Source organism: Eurosta solidaginis, chromosome 4, assembly GCF_040869045.1.
Source record: "Eurosta solidaginis isolate ZX-2024a chromosome 4, ASM4086904v1, whole genome shotgun sequence".
Taxonomy (NCBI): domain Eukaryota; kingdom Metazoa; phylum Arthropoda; class Insecta; order Diptera; family Tephritidae; genus Eurosta; species Eurosta solidaginis.
Genome location: NC_090322.1, coordinates 182,117,707 through 182,136,042, shown reverse-complemented (window position 1 = coordinate 182,136,042; position 18,336 = coordinate 182,117,707). Strand labels below are relative to the sequence as shown.

At 38.4% G+C, this 18,336-nt stretch overlaps 2 protein-coding genes across 7 annotated transcripts in view; one reads left to right on the top strand and one right to left on the bottom strand.

The window, feature by feature from the left end:
• Window positions 1–18,336, top strand: part of hiw (highwire) — a 376,800-nt gene that overhangs the window by 188,209 nt on the left and 170,255 nt on the right. The gene's annotated exons all lie outside the window — the stretch shown is intronic.
• be (ben) overlaps window positions 1–18,336 on the bottom strand; it is a 139,575-nt gene that overhangs the window by 38,796 nt on the left and 82,443 nt on the right. For both annotated transcript variants that reach the window (XM_067784121.1, XM_067784120.1), the window contains exons 4-6: window positions 16,355–16,540; window positions 16,175–16,278; window positions 14,806–16,100 (exon numbers count right to left, since the gene is read on the bottom strand). In XM_067784121.1, coding sequence (XP_067640222.1) covers window positions 14,806–16,100; window positions 16,175–16,278; window positions 16,355–16,540 — 1,585 coding nt within the window. The remainder of the gene's footprint in view (window positions 1–14,805; window positions 16,101–16,174; window positions 16,279–16,354; window positions 16,541–18,336) is intronic.

Here is an 18,336-nt window from a genome sequence, read left to right as displayed (position 1 = left end):
GGTAAGCTTGAACAAAAATTTCCTTTATACTTTAAATTAGTTTTCAATTCCTTTAACTCGACGGCCATGGTAATGGCCCCATCACTGGAAAAACCTGATAAGTCCGTTATTTCAACAACAATTAACGACAATGTGTATGCCCTAAGATCCAACACTTTTCTTTTAACTGCCTCGCCTAAAGTATCGTCTATGTGAAATGTCATTTTTCTGCTATATTTTATTGATTGAGCAGTTTTTGTGGTAAGACTTCCATGAAAGAAAATTTGTCAAATTTTACTTTAGTAAGAAAGTAAGAAAATTACCAAACTGTGGTTACTGCCTAAAAAGGACAAACATTTGAAAAAATGGACCAACGTACCAAATGGGGTTGACAGGGACCATTTTTGGTCCAAATGGACTAAAGTATAAGTTCTGCCCTACTTCAGAACTCTTTTTAAAAACGACATCTCAGCTTAAATTCGAAACATTTTCCACTGTGATAGGTAGCTTATGAAAAAAGTTCTGTGATAAGGTTTCCTGTAAACAAATTCTGTTATAGGACGTATTCGAACTTCCAGTTGCTATGGGGTGATAATTCACGCAACCGTCAATATGGCAACCTGTATGAGTTTACCAGATGGCAAAATTAACGGACCAGTAACAAGTCTATAAAATGACTTTGAGATTTTATATATTGTTACGAATGTTGGCGGCACTAAGGGGTACTGCCAACTCTAGGCCGATGCTAAGCAGTGACGTGAATTCACATCAATAATTCAATCGTTATGTCTACACATACGCATGCACGCGGCGGAGAAGCAACACACAAGTACATGCAGATATCTTATCTGAAATGCTCCTAAAGGTATGCAATTGTGATTGTGGAAGTGTCGCTCACACATACAAGCGCATAGGGTATGAGAGAAGCTATAAAAATTATACATCTGTAGTTGTAGCTGAGAAATTTATAACTAACTAGTAAGTTCTGTAATTAGAAAAGCCTAGAAATATGCAACGAGGAGGTCGGACAGTATAAAAGGCCGACAACAGTGGAGGCGAGAAATCAGTTTCATTTAAGCTATCAGTCAGTTTGGTTATTAAGCAAGCTAGTTGCAAAGTATAAGTGTTATTGTGAAGTACTTTAATAAAGGCCATTTTTCCATTATTCAATATTGGAGTTATTTATTCAACAGTTTAGTGATTCGAACTTAGCAGAAGGTTGCAAATAAGGGAAATTGCAAGTAAATTCGTTACAATGTTGTATTTATTTATCAATCTTTTTTTGCTTATCAATTATTTTCTTACTTATTATAAATACTTAATAAATTTTTATTTAAATATAATCATTAATTAAGTTCAGTATACTACAAATAAAACAACATATAAAAATATCTTTTCATACAAAAACAATTCTTAGTTTGGTGTATAAAAAACAAAAATTAACATTAAAAGCAAAATTTAGAAAAATAAAGAATGATAAATTTAAAAAATATAGCCACATATAAATAAAAAAAAAATTGCTAGCTCTTTGACTAATATTACTTTTACACCGCTATATTGTGGTGGATCATGTTTGCGGATATAAAGTGATTGCATATACCAAAGAATACACAAAGAATGAATGCTTCCTATTTCGTGCGTTGTGCCTTCTTCAGTGCCATTTAGCTTAAATTGCGCTGAAGATGAATTTGTAGAACTGCTTTGCACATACTTTTCACACATACATTTAAAATATATTTTCAAAGCTTATTCACTTATTTCTCATAACGATACGACAAACGCGACGATTTCACAGCAAATGAAAATCTACAGTTATCTGAAGCAAAATACGACCGAAATTTACACACTGTGGTGTGAAATTACATAACATGTGCTATACTTTTGCACACTTCGTGTATAAAACTACGTACTTTTCGGATGTAAATCAAAATATTACACGTTTTTTTCTTTGTTATAGTTATATAATTAATTTTTTTATTTTGAATATAAATACGTAAAGAAATGTGCATTTTACACCAAAAAAATTATTTCAACAGAAATTTACCCCCATTTAAAACTTAATTTTATGCAAAACTTTTAGAGTATAGGTAACACCCCCAGTGGGCTAGGAGGTTAGAATATAACCGCGGTAGGTATGCCTGTCTTACGACCCCTCTCAAGGGGTTGCCAGCGCAATATATAGCTTCTCCAACCCAATTGTCAGCCTCACCTATCCATGGCGAATCCCGTTTCATTAACAACCGAGGCTCTGGCGATCCCGAACTCCTCATGGATATAGGGAGTGGGAGAGCGGGATGACCTAGAAGGTCGCATGTGGTCATAAAAAATCGTTCCCGAGATGGTCGGACTTGGTACTGGAACGTACCGGATCTGCATCCGGTGAAGGACCATCAACATCGATACCACTCTCCAAAGCCTTGGGGCAGTGTCCTTACCGCAACAACTAGAACAACAATAAGTACTACAGATCCTTTTTTTCGGGAATTGTGCCTGCACCGGTCTATTTAAACAAATTCTATTCATGATTCGATTTGCCTGAAATTTGGTATATAGGTAGCCTTTTTTCATCATCACAGATAATGAAGTATTCAGTCATCACTGGAAGATGCTACGGCAGTGGACATACGCAAATACACGCACGCACGCCTTTTTTTTATGTGTAGCGATGTAAACTATATTTCTATATTCCTAGAAATGCCGTCTTAAGCTCATTAAATTTAACAAATGTTAAAGATGAACAGACGTTTAAATCGTTCACAAATTAACGTCCCATTAACACTTAATACAAGATCTTGATTATGCCAACCCACTTAGCTTCGAGCAGTGTTGTTGCTCAAAATTTATTGCACTGCCCCTATAGTTTTAGCAGTTTGAAAAAATAACTAATTAAGTATACCTTTTGTACTTTTCTCTATTTATTCATTAAAAATACAGTTATTGTACAATACATATGTATATAAAAATAAACAACTACGCGGAAATTTCCTCTAGTTAGTTTGATAGAACAAAAGCTGTTTGTTCAATTGTTATTATACTTGGAATTTTATCTGGTAATTTGCCAAAAAACTTCCTCAAATAATAAAGTAATTAGCATTTACTTCATTAATTTAATCTTGAATAAAAATTATGACTGATTATTTCTCAGATCTAGAGGAAAAAGGTTTTATTTGTTTTTTATTCACATTACAAAATTTTGTATAAATAGCGCCCAGAAAATTTAACTTGCTTCACCTTAAACCTAACAGTCGACGGAAAGTATTCTAAATTAAAATGAATTCACGCAGTTTTTTCGCTATCCTGTTTTTCATTCTTAACTGTATTTTCACTAATACGAATTGTGAATATCGCGTTATTGGTGGCAGCGCAAGGAATATACGGGAGAGTCCATACATAGTATCAATAAATCATACCGGCGAATATGCATGCACTGGTTCTTTACTCACTATGCGTCGTGTGGTCACAGCTGCGCATTGCGTGATACATTTAAGACTAGAGCACATGACTGTTGCAGCTGGTGTATCTGCTTTAAGTGATTTAAGCGCAAATGGAGAATTTCGCCATGTACAACGTATTTATTATCCATGTGCTTTTAATTTCGACACAATGTATATGGATATAGCTGCGATTATATTGCGTGCGCCCTTTTTCGACTGTGATACAATAAACACTATAGAACTGTGCCAGGATACATTAAGCCCGTGCAAAGCAATTAGATTTGGTGGATGGGGTCGCACAAATATTAATAGTATAGCCATTTCGAATATACTCCAATCGGCTGTCTTGTATATATTAGAAAAAGGCGAATGTGCGGCTCGTTGTGCGACTGGGGGGAGAGTTTTAACAGAATCAAATATTTGTGCTGGAAGTCCGGGAGCTATACGTATGTGGGAGATTCTGGTGGACCGGGCGTTGTGAATGAACGACTTTGTGCTGTGGTATCATATGGGTTCGCTCCTAATAACTACTTTTATCCGAGTATATGTACATCAATAAATAATGAAAATGTTCGAGCTTTTCTAAATTTAGTGGAAAGATATGACGCCCAGGATTTGCCGAGTGGAATTGTATGTTTATAATTGCGATTTAAGAAAAAATTTGGTTGTATGCAATTAAAGTGTGACGCATGCAAATGCCTTGCTTAGATTGTGAGATCAAACTTTAATCATTACTGATCCATAACGGTATAAAACAGCTGATCTAACCAACATTATGGAAAACAATGTATTTCTTATTGATAGCATACCACATTTGCCATAACCTTACTATAGCCAATTAATTAGTTTTTGGTTTTCGCCATATCGATAATGATAATCTATAAATTTGTGCTTTCGCTATACATATAAATAAATAAATTGTTACCCTTTCACATATTTAGTTTTCCTTTTCTTATTTTCTTCCTTTTCTCATTTTCGAGTGTACGGTGAGTAGAAAGTGCAGTGAACAGTGCAGAAAAAAATACATAATCACCCTTATCGCGAGTTTTATTTTCACCCGAAAATGTTCACAGTTTTTGTTCATCCTTTCGCAGAGGGTGGCGAAACAATTTTTCGTGTTCGAAAAAGATTTCACCTTATCGGCAACTCTTTGTTCGGGCGAAATGTATAGCGGGGAAACCCAAATTTGTTCACTTATATATTACAGGCGAACGAGAGGAAAACAAAATGTAAGTAATTTTTTGTTTTGAACTTTGATACTCTTATAATTATATTTACTTTTATTATCTAATCTAATATATATTATAAATGGCAAAGTTTGGATGTTTGGATGTTTAGATGTTTGGATGTTTGGATGTTTGTGCAGACGTTTGTCTTTGTGATTCAATCACGCAAGAACGCCTGGACGGATTTGTATGAAATTTGGCATGCATATAGCCAATAGTCTAGAAGGATCTACTAGCTATATATTTTTCAAAAGGGGCGTGATCTCCGCCCCCTAGGAACAGTTATAATTTAATTATTATATTTTTTTGTCTTTGCGACTGAATCACGCCAGAACGGCTTCACGGATCTTGATGAAATTTGGGACAGAGATAATAGGCTACTGGCGAAATTTTTTTCAAACATGGAAAGGGGGTCCCATGACCCCATCGAATAATTACTTTTTAACAATTTTTACACATTATAACTTTACGTATACTGACCTTCACCAATATTACAAACTCAATGGGTGAAATAAGTCGAGGGCTTAGAAAGTGAGCAGAGATACACCCCCCCCCCCCCCTCCTTTCCCTCTCGTGCAAAATCTATAAATTGTTATAACTCAATGTAAATTCTGTCCTAAAATCAATAATTTTTGGTATCTGGCTCATACAGATCGAGATCTAAACAATTTTGGAAAAACGATCAGTGGTACTCTCCTCCTCCCGCCATCCGCCCTCCTTCAATTGTTTTTATTAGCACGCTTTTATTAGCTTTACCTGTATGCTTCTTTGTAACTCTTCATTCGCTCCAACGCGCCTGTTGCCTTATTAACATGGTTTTATAATTATCTTCACCCTATTTGTAATCCCGTTTGGGTCATATCGAGACCCTTCCAGGATCATTTCTGGATGGTTTTCGGGATCCGTCCGCGATCCCGCCGGGGTCATTTCTGGACTTTTTCGGGACTATTCCGGGATTATTTTGGGACCCTTCCGGGATCATTTGTGTATAGTTTTCGGGATCCGTCCGGGATTCCGTCGGGATTATTTTGGGACATTTTCGGGACTATTCCGGGATCATTTCGGGACTATTTCGCGATCATTTGGGGACCCTTCCGGCATCATTTCTGGACGGTTTTCGGGATCTGTCCGGGATCCCGTCGGGGTCATTTCGGAACTTTTTCTCGATTAAGACGGGATCATTTGGGGACCCTTTCGGCATCATTTCTGGATGGTTTTCGGGATCCGTCCGGGTCCCGTCGGGGTCATTTCTGGACTTTTTCTCGACTAAGACGGGATAATTTGGGGACCCTTTCGGCATCATTTCTGGATGGTTTTCGGGTTCCGTCCGGATCCCGTCGGGGTCATTTTGGGACTTTTTCTCGGCTAATACGGGTTCATTTGAGGTACCTTCCGGCCTCATTTCTAGATGGTTTTCGGGATCCATCAGGGATCCCGTCGGGGTCATTTCTGGACTTTTTCTCGACTAATACGGGATCATTTGGGGTAGCTTCCGGCATCATTGCTAGATGGTTTTCGGGATCTGCCCGGGATCCAATCAGGGTCATTTCGGTACTATTTCGGGATCATTTGGGTACCTTCCGGCTTTATTTCTAGACGGTTTTCTGGATCCGTCCGGGATCCCGTTGGGTTAATTTCGGGACTTTTTCTCGACTAATATGGGATCATTTGGGGTAGCTTCCGGCATCATTGCTAGATGGTCTTCGGGATCCGTCCGGGATCCCGTCAGGGTCATTTCGGGACTATTTCGGGATCATTTGGGGTACCTTCCGGCTTCATTTCTAGAATGTTTTCGGGATCCGTCCGGGATCCCGTCAGGGTCATTTCGGGACTATTTCGGTATAATTTGGGGTACCTTCCGGCTTCATTTCTAGATGGTTTTCTGGATTCGTCCGGGATCCCGTCGTGGTAATTTCGGGACTTTTTCTCGACTAATACAGGATCATTTAGGGTAGCTTCCGTCATCACTGCTAGATGGTTTTCGGGATCCGTCCGGGATCCTGTCTTGGTCATTTCGGGACTTTTTCTCGACTTATACGAGATCATTTGGGGACCCTTTCGGCATCATATCTGGATGCTTTTCGGGATCCGTCCGGGAACCCGTCGGGGTAATTTCGGGACTTTTTCTTGACTAATACGGGATCATTTGGGGACGATTTCGGCATCATTTCTGGATGGGTTTCGGGATCCCGTCGGGGTCATTTCGGGACTATTTCGGGATCATTTGGGGTACCTTCCGGCATCATTTATAGATGGTTTTCGGGATCCGTCCGGGATCCCGTCGGGGTCATTTAGGAACTTTTTCTCGACTAATACGGGATCATTTGGGGACGCTTTCGGCATCTTTTCTGGATGGCTTCCGGGATCCGTCTGGGATCCCGTCGGGGTCATTTCGGGACTATTTCGGGATCATTTGAGGTACCTTCCGGCATCATTTCTAGATGGTTTTCGGGATCCGTCCGGGATCCCGTCAGGGTCATTTCGGTACTATTTCGGTATCATTTGAGATACCTTCCGGCACCCTTTCTAGATGGTTTACGGGATCCGTTCGGGATCCCGTCAGGTTCATTTCGGAATTATTTCGGGATCCTTTGGGGTACCTTCCGTCATCATTTCTATATGGTTTTGAGGATCCGTCCGGGATCACGTCGGGGTCATTACGGGAATTTTTCTCGACTATTTCGGGATCATTTGGGGTACCTTCCGGCATCATTTCTAGATGGTTTTCGGGATCCGTCTGGGATCCCGTCGGGGTCATTTCGGGACTATTTCGGGATCATTTGAGGTATCTTCCGGCATCATTGCTAGATGGTTTTCGGGATCCGTCCGGGATCCCGTCTTGGTCATTTCGGGACTTTTTCTCGACTGGTATCGGATCATTTGGGGACCATTTCGGCATAATTTCTGGACGGTTTTCGGGATCCGTCCGGGATCCCTTCGGGGTCATTTCGAAACTTTCGGGACTATTTCGGGATCATTTGGGGTATTTTCCGGCATCATTTCTGTATGGTATTCGGGATCATTTGGGGTCCCTTCCGGCATAATTTCTGGATGGTTTTCGGTCATTTCGGGACTATTAGGGGATCATTTGAGGACCTTCCGGCATCATTTCTGGATAGTTTTTGAGATCCGTGCGGGATCCCGTCGGGGTAATTTCTGGACTTTTCAGAGATTGTTTCGGCATTATTTTGGGCCCTTCCAAGATCATTTCTGGATGGATGTCGAGATCTGTCCGGGATCCCGTCAGGGTCATTTAGGAGTCCGTTCGAGATCCCGTCAGGGTCATTTAGGAGTCCGTTCGAGATACCGTCAGTGTCATTTCGGGACTATTAGGGGATCATTTGAGGACCTTTCCGGCATCATTTCTGGATAGTTTTCGGAATCCGTCGGGGTCATTTCAGGACTTTCGGGACTAATACGGGATCATTTTGAGACCCTTCCGGAATTATTTCTGTGTGGTTTTCGCGATCCGTCGTGGATCCCCTAGGGACCCTTCCTGGATATTTTCTGGATCGTTTTTGAGAACCGTCCGGGAGCCCGTCATTGTCATTTCGGAACTTTATCGGGACTATTTCGGGATCATTTTGGTACCCTTCAGGCATCATTTCTTTGTGGTTCTCTGGATAAGTCTAGAATCGTGTCGTTGTCATTTCGGGTTTTTTGGGACTATTCCGGCAACTTTTGGAGACCCTTCCGTGGCATTTCTAGATGGTTTTCGGGATCAGTCCGCGATAGCGTCGGGGTCATTTCGTGAATTTTTCTGGATAATTTCGGGATCATTTGGGGATCCTATCAGGTTATCAGCTCATTTAGTTCTTTTTTACTCAATTACAAAAATAAAATGTATTAGACAGAAACATGTTTTTAAACAAATAACTTGATAAGCAGGCTAACGTGAATATCCCATATATTTAATTTTCTCCTTGCGGACGGGGCCGCGGGTAAAGGCTAGTGTATCTACATATATAAAATTCAAAGTTTGTATGTATGTATGTAGGTATAGATCGAGTTGCGTTCTAAACGGATCGACCGATCACAACCGAACTTTCACAACCCACTAGAAACCTTCCAGGGATGGTTATAAGCTAAAAATAATATCGATATATAAAAGTGGCATGATATTAATTGATGTAATTTTAAGGTGTAATGATCATCCCAAAGGTGGTGTTTTCCTGTTAATTGCTGGAACAGCCGCAGTTGAAGTAAATGCGTGATTTTTCGTCTATAGACGGCTTTACGTACAAAAATTTACTCTTTTTAGAAATATGAGAGGGTATTTTGGCGGAAACACTTCAGCAGCAGCTTTTGCTAACCAACTTCTTGAAATTAATTATGGCAAAATTCCTATTTCTTTACTAACAGATTTGATTTATTTTCCTGCAAGTTTTTGAGAAATTATGATATCACCTGAAGCTTTAATATCTAATGTTTCTTCCAAATATTGAATCTATCTTTACAAACTATAAATTGCTTTGAGAAAAGGCATTTTAGGCACCTTAAAATGAGGATGTTTATATCACTAGAACAAAGACAACTTATCACTCTATTAACATAGTCGTGGAAGAGTGCCAAGCTGTGCATATCCGATTGAGTTTATTAGCTCTTTTGACCCATCAGAAATGTCTCCTCATCGATTGATCCTTACAAAAGGGCCCAAAATATCATAATATTTATGCTTCGTTATTTCGATTCTCCGCGCTTATGTAGTTGGACAAAGCTTTTCATCACAAAACGTTTACGGATGTCATTTAAGCAATTCATTTTATCGGAAAATTTCGAAAACAATAAAGTTTAAAACCAAGTATTCCATTGATACCGATATATTTGTCTTTTCATTTTTCAATGCCTTAAATTTCCTATCCCTATCAATGAAACTCAACGACAATCATTAGATGCGAATCAAGGGATTGATGAGCGCAATACAAACCTTTATAGCTTCAGAGCTTCTGCAACTCAATTGCCAACCTCATCTACGCGAGGGGAATCCTGTTACAAATATAATTATATCATACAACAACAGTCATTAGCTGTAGCAGAAGTCAATCTTACCAACTCATGTTTTACCCATGGCCAGTTACGCGCAGCTTGCATATTTTTATAGAAACGTGGGGTAAAACCCACGGGCATAAGCTAGTATTTTATATTATAAATGGCAAAGTTTGGATGTTTGGATGTTTAGATGTTTGGATGTTTGTCCAGACGTTTGTCTTTGTGACTCAATCACGCAAGAACGCCTGGACGGATTTGGATGAAATTTGGCACACATATAGCCAATAGTCTAGAAGGATCTACTAGCTATATATTTTTCAAAAGGGGGAGGTCCCCGCCCCCTACGAACAGTTATAATTTAATTATTATATTTTTTAGTCTTTGCGACTGAATCACGCCAGAACGGCACAAATTTGGGACACAGAGAGTAGTCTACTAGCGAAATTTTGTTCGAACATGGAAAGAGGGGTGGGAGTCCCACGACCCCTTCGAGCAATTACTTTTTAATTATTTTTACACATTATAACTTTACGTATACTGGCCTTCACCAATATCACAGACGCAATGGGTCAAATAAGTCGAGGGCTTACAAAGTGAGCAGTGACACCCTCCGTCCGTTATCCCGTCGGGGTAATTTCGGGACTTTTTCTCGAATAATACGGGATAATTTAGGAACCATTTCGGCATCATTTCTGGATGATTTCCGGAATCCGTCAGGGTTCTCGTCAGGGTCATTTCGGGACTATTAGGGGATCATTTGAGGACCTTTCCGGCATCCTATATGGATGGTTTTCGGTGTCCGTCCGGGATCCCGTCGGGGTAATTTCGCGACTTTTTCGGGATCATTTGGGGTCCCTTCTGGCATCATTTCTGGATGGTTTTCGGGATTCGTCCGGGACCCGTCGGGGTCAAATTTGGACTTTTTCCGGATCATTTGGGGTGCCTTGCGGCATAATTTCTAGATGGTTTTCGGAATGCGTCCGGGATTCCGTCGGGGTCATTTCGGGACTTTTTCTCGACTAATTCGGGATCATTTGGAGACCCTTTCGGCATCATTTCTGGATGGTTTTCGGGATCCGTTCGGGATCCAAGCAGGGTAATTTCGGAACTATTAGGGGATCATTTGGGGACCTTTTCGGCATCATTTCTGGATAGTTTTCGCGATCCGTTCGGGATCTCGTAGGGGTCATTTCGGGACTATTTCGGGATCATTTTGGGGTACCTTCCGGCATCATCTCTAGATAGTTTTCGGGATCCCGTCGGGGTCACTTCGGGACTTTTTCTCGACTGATACGGGCTCAAATGGGGACGCTTTCGGCATCATTTCTGGATAGTCTGCGGTATACGTCCGGGATCCCGCCAAGGTCATTTCGGGACTATTAGGGGATCATTTGAGGACCTTTCCGGCATCATTTCTGGATAGTTTTCGGGATAAGTCCGGGATCCCGTCGGGATCATTTCGGGGCTATTTCAGGATCATTTGGAGTATTTTCCGACATCATTTCAGTATGGTTTTTGGGATCCATCCGGGATCCCGTTGGGGCCATTCCTGTACTTTGTCGAGACTAATACGGGTTGATTTGGGGAGCCTTTCGGTATCATTTGTGGATGGTTTTCGGGATCTGTACGGGAACCAATAAGGGTAGTTTCGGAACTTTTTCGGGACTATTTCTCAATCATTTTGGGACCCCTCCTGGTTAATTTCTGGATGATTTTAGGGATCTGTCCTGGAATTTTAGTATCATCTTGGGACCCTTCCGGGATCATTTTAGGTCTCTTCGCAACCGGTAGTTCAGAAGACATGCCTTTTTAAATTATGAGCTTTTATGGCCGTGGATTTGCTGCTAATTATTCGTAATTAAAATTCGGTATGTTTTATCTTCAATCTAACACAGCTTTTTTTTCTATAATAGTGTAAGGAACTGTTATAACAATAATTACACTTTTTGTAATATTTTAATCAACTAAAACCCGAAAAAGCAACAATATTTTCATCTAAAAAATTCTCTTTAGTTTTAGCTAATTGTAGTTTCACACCTTTGTTCTATGAGTAGTAATTTTTTCACCCCTTTCATATCAGTTAATTTAATTTAAAAACAAAATGTATTTTTTTAATTCGAAAAAACTGTATTGTACTATTCATGAAAGCGTGCCTTTCAGCTTATCTTCTCATTTAGTTCTTTTTTTTTTTTACTAAATTACAAAAATAAAATACATTAGACAAAAATAATTTTTAAACAGATAACTTGATAAACAGGCTAACGTGAATAGCACATATATTTTATTTTCTCCTTGCGGACGGGGCCGCGGGTAAAGGCTAGTTAGAAATAAATCAATAAATAATGCACAATTAAAATCCCTGTATTGCTAAGTATGTAAATTCTATTTTTTTATGACAACGTATCAGTCGGCCAAGTTATCAATTGTGGACAAAGCAACGGTTCCAAAATGTTGAGCACCTCACTGAAACAAGATTGGCTAAGACCCACTTCATGGTCCTTTCCAAAGCCTTTTCCCTATGCGAAAAATTGGTGGAACTCCAAATATTTCCTTCAATGGTGGCAAGGAGTTGGTAAGAATAACTAGCAGATATTAGAATACCGGCTTGTTTAGCCTGTAATATTGGCGAAAGCTAATTGAAAACAAGTAAGGAAAGCTAAGTTCGGGTGTAACCGAACATTACATACTCAGCTGAGAGCTTTGGAGACAAAATAAGGGAAAATCACCATTTAGCAAAATGAACCTAGGGTAACCCTGGAATGTGTTTGTATGACATGTGTATCAAATGAAAGGTGTTAATGATTATTTAAAACGTAGTGGGCCTTAGTTCTATAGGTGGACGCCTTTTTGTGATATCGCAATAAGGGTGGACCAGGGGTGACTCTAGAATGTGTTTGTACGATATGGGTATCAAATTAAAAGTATTAATGAGGGTTTTAAAAGGGAGTAGCCCTTAGTTGTATATGTGAAGGCGTTTTCGAGATATCGACCAAAATGTGGATCAGGGTGACCCAGAACATCTTCTGTCGGGTACCGCTAATTTATTTATATATGTCATACCACGAACAGTATTCCTGCCAAGATTCCAAGGGCTTTTGATTTCGCCCTGCAGAACTTTTTAATTTTCTTCTACTTAATATGGTAGGTGTAACACCCATTTTACAAAGTTTTTTCTAAACTTATATTTTGCGTCAAAACACCAATCCAATTACCATGTTTCATCTCTTTTTTCATATTTGGTACAGAATTATAGCATTTTTTTTATTTTTCGTAATTTTCGATATCGGAAAAGTGGGCGTGGTCATAGTCGGATTTCGGCCATATTTTATACCAATATAAAGTGACTTCAGATAAGTAGGTGAACTAAGTTTAGTTAAGATATCTCGTTTTTTGCGCAAGTTATCGTGTTAACGGCCGAGCGGAAGGACAGACGGTCGACTGTGTATAAAAACTGGGCGTGGCTTCAACCGATTTCGCCCATTTTCACAGAAAACAGTTATCGTAATAGAATCTATGTCCCTACCAAATTTGACAAGGATTGGTAAATTTTTGTTCGACTTATGACATTAAAAGTATTCTAGACGAATTAAATGAAAAAGGGCGGAGTTACGCCCATTTTGAAAATTTCTTTTATCTTTGTATTTCGTTGCACCATATCATTACTGGAGTCGAATGTTGATATAATTTACTTTTATACTGTAAAGATATTACATTTTTTGTTAAAATTTGACTTAAAAAATTTTTTTTTTTTAAAGTGGGCGTGTTCGTCATCCGTTTCACTAATTTTTATTTAGCACAGATATAGTAATAGGAGCAACGTGCCTACCAAATGAATGAATTATCGCACTTTTTTGGTTTTTCGAAATTTTCGATATCGAAAAAGTGGGCGTGGTTATATTCCGATTCCGTTCATTTTGAGTAGCGATCTGAGATGAGCACCCAGGAACTTAAATACCAAATTTCATCAAGATACCTCAAAATTTGCTCAAGTTATCGTGTTTACAGATGGACGGACGGACGGACATGGCTAAATGAATTTCTTTTTTCACCCAGATCATTTTGATATATAGAAGTCCTTATCTATCTCGATTAGTTTATGCCGTTACGGATTACCGTTATGCGAAAAAAGTTAATATACTCTGTGAGCTCTGCTCAGCTGAGTATAAAAATTAACTTGTTATTCAAAAGTGCTCACAATAGTCATTTTTAGCTTACAGTGAATCATTTAGCTCCAAGGGGTTAGAACTGTCCCTTAATTGCCTCCGAATCGCTTTCACATTTATATTCTCCTCGCGCTCAATCAATACCAACTTAAGTGCAATACCAAACAATATTGTATAAACTTTTTATTTATATTTTTGTTGTATTTTAAGGAAACATATGCTTGGTTACAAAATTTACACAATTGTAAGTCAATTATTTGTTCACTGCCAATTCGCAATAGAGCATCAGCTGTTTCGAAGTGAACTTTTGTTCGCCCGAAAATGCCGATAGGCGGAAAAAGTTCACCCGAACAAAAGAAGTGAGGGCGAACACTTTTCCGCGTGAACTTCGCGATAAGGGTGAATAAGTATTTATTCACATTTTGGAGATATGCGGCTTCAAACCAAATTTCAAAGGATTAATAGAAAATTCCTTCAATATACATACATACATATGTATATCAACTTTTGCACCCTGTGGGAAATCGGTTTTTTATATTTTCGTTTTTAGTTATTTGTTGCTCTAAAGAATATTTTAAAATATTTAAAATCTTAAATTTTTTATATAAAAAATAGTTTTAACTTATTTTATTCTTTGTAATCTAACATATAAAAGCTTTTATTGCACATGAAAATGCAACATAAAGGGCTGACTTCGAGCTTTCACTTTGCTGCTAATAAAGTCGAGCTTTCACTCCTAAATGAAGTTGAGCTTTACTTACATGCATACATACATACATTTGTAATTTATGAATTCACAGCCTATAGTGCTATACAATATACATACATAAGTGTGTAGGAATACAAGGTAAGATAATGTTTCGATGGATTGTTAAGAAAAAAACACATTTTTAATTTTACACAAAGCGAATCGTTACGGGTTTTTTGGTGCTGACGACAATGGTGTGTTTGTTTGTTTTGTGTGTGATGCGCGTGCTTGAGTGTCTTATAACGCTTGTTAGTACATTAAATTACCTCGATTATTGATGGGCTCTGCATACTCCAGCTCCGCATTCAGACCGCCAGCTGGATCGTGTGGTGATGCATAATCACGACCATCGGCCGGCGAGGCATAGTCTGGCAATAAAGGTTGACCCAACTCCTCGTAGAAAGGTTCGTTTGGCACATTAAGCGTCTCGTCGTTGCGGCGTTCACTCTCTGCGTTATTGGCGCGTTCGCGTTCTCGCTCTCTTTCACGTTCACGCTCACGCTCCAAACGCGCCACTTCCATGCTAGCCACAGTATGTGATTGATCAATACATCCTACCGCATATAACGGACCATCGTAATTTTCACGTTGCACTTGCTCGAAACTACCGGTGCTGTAAACTGCTTCGAGCGTATGTTGCAATGATTGCGTTTGTGGTTGCAAATGTTGCGCTAAAACGCTACAGAAAGCATTCAAATCCTCAGAACGTTCAATTTTACTTAAGAGATTCTCAATTTTTGTGACAGTCTTAATGCATTGTTTCTCACTACGACTGGGTTGTAATAATTCCTGACACAAACGTTCAACACCAGCGTGTATATGTGGATAACGTTTTTGTATGAGTTGTTGTGCGCGCTCGATGATGTGTCGTTCGTTCGATGTGAATTCATGGCGATGATGATGATAGCTTAAACCGCCACCGACTATGCTGCCATTTTTCTGACGACATAGGCAACGCATAACCAACACTAAGATTATAACAAGCGCTATGGCTAACAGCAAAGCTGCGCTGAGATAGATTATATATATTAATTGCGTATTTTGATGTTCGAGTTCTTCGAGTGTAAAGAATTTTCCATCCACTTTCTTGAGATTACGGTTCGCGCCGCAATCGACTGTTGTCTTTATTGGATCACAAACCTCATTTTCATACTTCAACATATTAAAGGTGGTTGCATTAAAGCAAGCACCCAATTTTGTATCAATCGTACAGTAGATTTCTGAACGTAAGTCACGTGTGGAGAGCTTTTCCAACCAATCGAGATTGCAGCGACATGGCAATTGCACGGAAATCTCACGCATTATACAATGACGATTTGTGATGTTTAAGCTATTTTGCTTGGGCAGTGTTAATGAGTTACTTTCGAAGCGACATATACCAGGCTTTTTGGTTTCTTCCAATATAATACCACCAAAATCACCAAAACGATTTTTTTCAATAACAATATTTGACCACTCCTTGACGCGTAACCAATTTTGGCCCAAATGCTTAATGCGATTATCAGCGATGGTGGCATTGATAGCGTTCACGTGAATGGCATTTTCGTAAATGGTATCGATGCTGTTTGAGCAGGAAGGAAAGACAGACAATTTTAAAGTTTTAATCACTTAAAAACCTGTTATTAAATGACATACCTGTTATTTCTCATAATCAGCTCGTTGATGCCACTGCCGTGTATCGCCTCACCTTCAATGTAGCCAATCACACCACCAATGAAAGACACATGCATGCTAAATAACTGTAAATGCAAATGCAGTTATTAAAAAATATATTTTTGTAGCAACATTCTTATTCGAAAATTTCTTCTCACTAACCTTTTCCGTAATTGCACGTGATTTGATTACATCGATGCGACTATTTACAAAAGCTATAAAATATATATTGTTGACATCGAAAGAGCCACTATTGATGGTGCCAATACTGCAGTTACTGAATTTAATCTCACGCAGTGATGCTTCGAAACGATAAATGTTGTCGATGTGCGAGTTTTCGATGTGAAGCTGTAAGTCAGATATAACAATAAAATAAGGCAGATGCAATATAGTGATAAGCTGATAAGATGTGATTTGATAGCATATAAAACGATGTGATATCGTATCATATGATAAGTTATGATTATTTTAGGCTATACCTATTCGTCTGGAAATCGAAGTGCACAAATTTCCTTATTCTTTTTTTCTTTTTCATTATTTACTTCATGTGTTTTTCATAAGACTTTATTCTGAACAGTAAAACATTTTTTTCAAACGAATAGTCCCTTCCTTTGTCTTTGTTAAGCGTATGATATCCCCGCCTGTGTATAGTATCTAGTGATATAATATGTAATGGTATGCCAAGGAGTGATATAATAATAGTATAAGGCCTAAAAAGATTTATTATGAAATGATATGACATTTTAAATGATATCTAATGGTATAGGAGTGATATGATATGTTATGAATTGGTGTGGTAAGACCTTTCATGATATGAAAAAATCATGTGATATGATGAAGGAAAATAGATCATGAAGTGTTTGAGGTTTGTTTTGTTGGGAATGATATGAAACAGTGTGATATGTGTTCCTTTTTGGTGATTATGGTAAAGATACGATGTGATATTGTATTTTTGATTTGAAAGGATATGATATTGTTTGGTATGTTTCGACAAGTACTGATATAATATTAACAATTTTACATGATTTCGACGACCAAGTGGAAGATCACCCTCTATGACAGGATATATAATTAATAAAATAAATAAATGTAGGGCGCGATAATATTTTTTTCTGATATCAAACGGTGTGATTTGTGATATGGCAGTTTTGATTTGAAACGATATGATATCGCATGGTATTCTAAGACATGTATGGGAAGCTCCAAATTAAAACGTAATGATTACAATCGAGCACTTTCGAGAAAATCGAGGAAACGTATCCAAAAAATATGAGGTCTCAGTACAAATCCAAATTTTTACTCGGAATTTTAAGTAAGTAAGACCAATTATTCCTATAATTTTTATGATAAGTCTAGTAGATATTTAGGGTTTATTTTCTAAAGCTTCAGAGTTTTCTGCTCGCTTAGAAAAAATTTCAGTTGAAAAACAAAACCAAATTTAGCGAGTTGGTTCATTTTTTCTTGATATGGAACTCCTCATATGCATAACGTTATAATATTCATGGTTTTATATGATACCGATCACCCTATGATTGGATGTGCTAAGGTGTGATTTTTGACTATTATGGCCCCATATGATATGTAAGGAGATGCCAAGATACGAAATGACATATTTCGTTTCAGTATGATATCATATCTTAGATATGCTATCACATATAATTATATAATTGATATTCACGATTATCCTCTATATGAACGGCCTAATAGAAGATCACCATGTATCGTTATGAAAACATCGTAGGGTGAACTAGCCGGCCAATAAAGGCTTCACATAGACTGAATAGTGCTCTGACAGAAACGTAACAAATAATAGTTTTGAAGCTTGCTTTATACCAGAAATTTTTTTCGAGAACCCCTTCTAGAATTTTATTACAAAAATCCCACACTTAGAATTCGTTTCAAGTTTGGTTTTAGTAGACTTCATCGCCCAGCTGATTTTGAATATGATACGATAAAATATGATGTGATATGCTATCATATGACTTTATGTGATACGCAAAGTGGGTTACGGGGTATCTGTAAATGATAATAGGGTAGAATATGTGGAAAAGGCTGGGTGCCCAAAGTAGAGAGGTAGACTTAGGCTTGTGTGCGACAGTAAAACCACTTGTGAGGGCTCAAGTCTGCTACCTTTCATGAAAGGC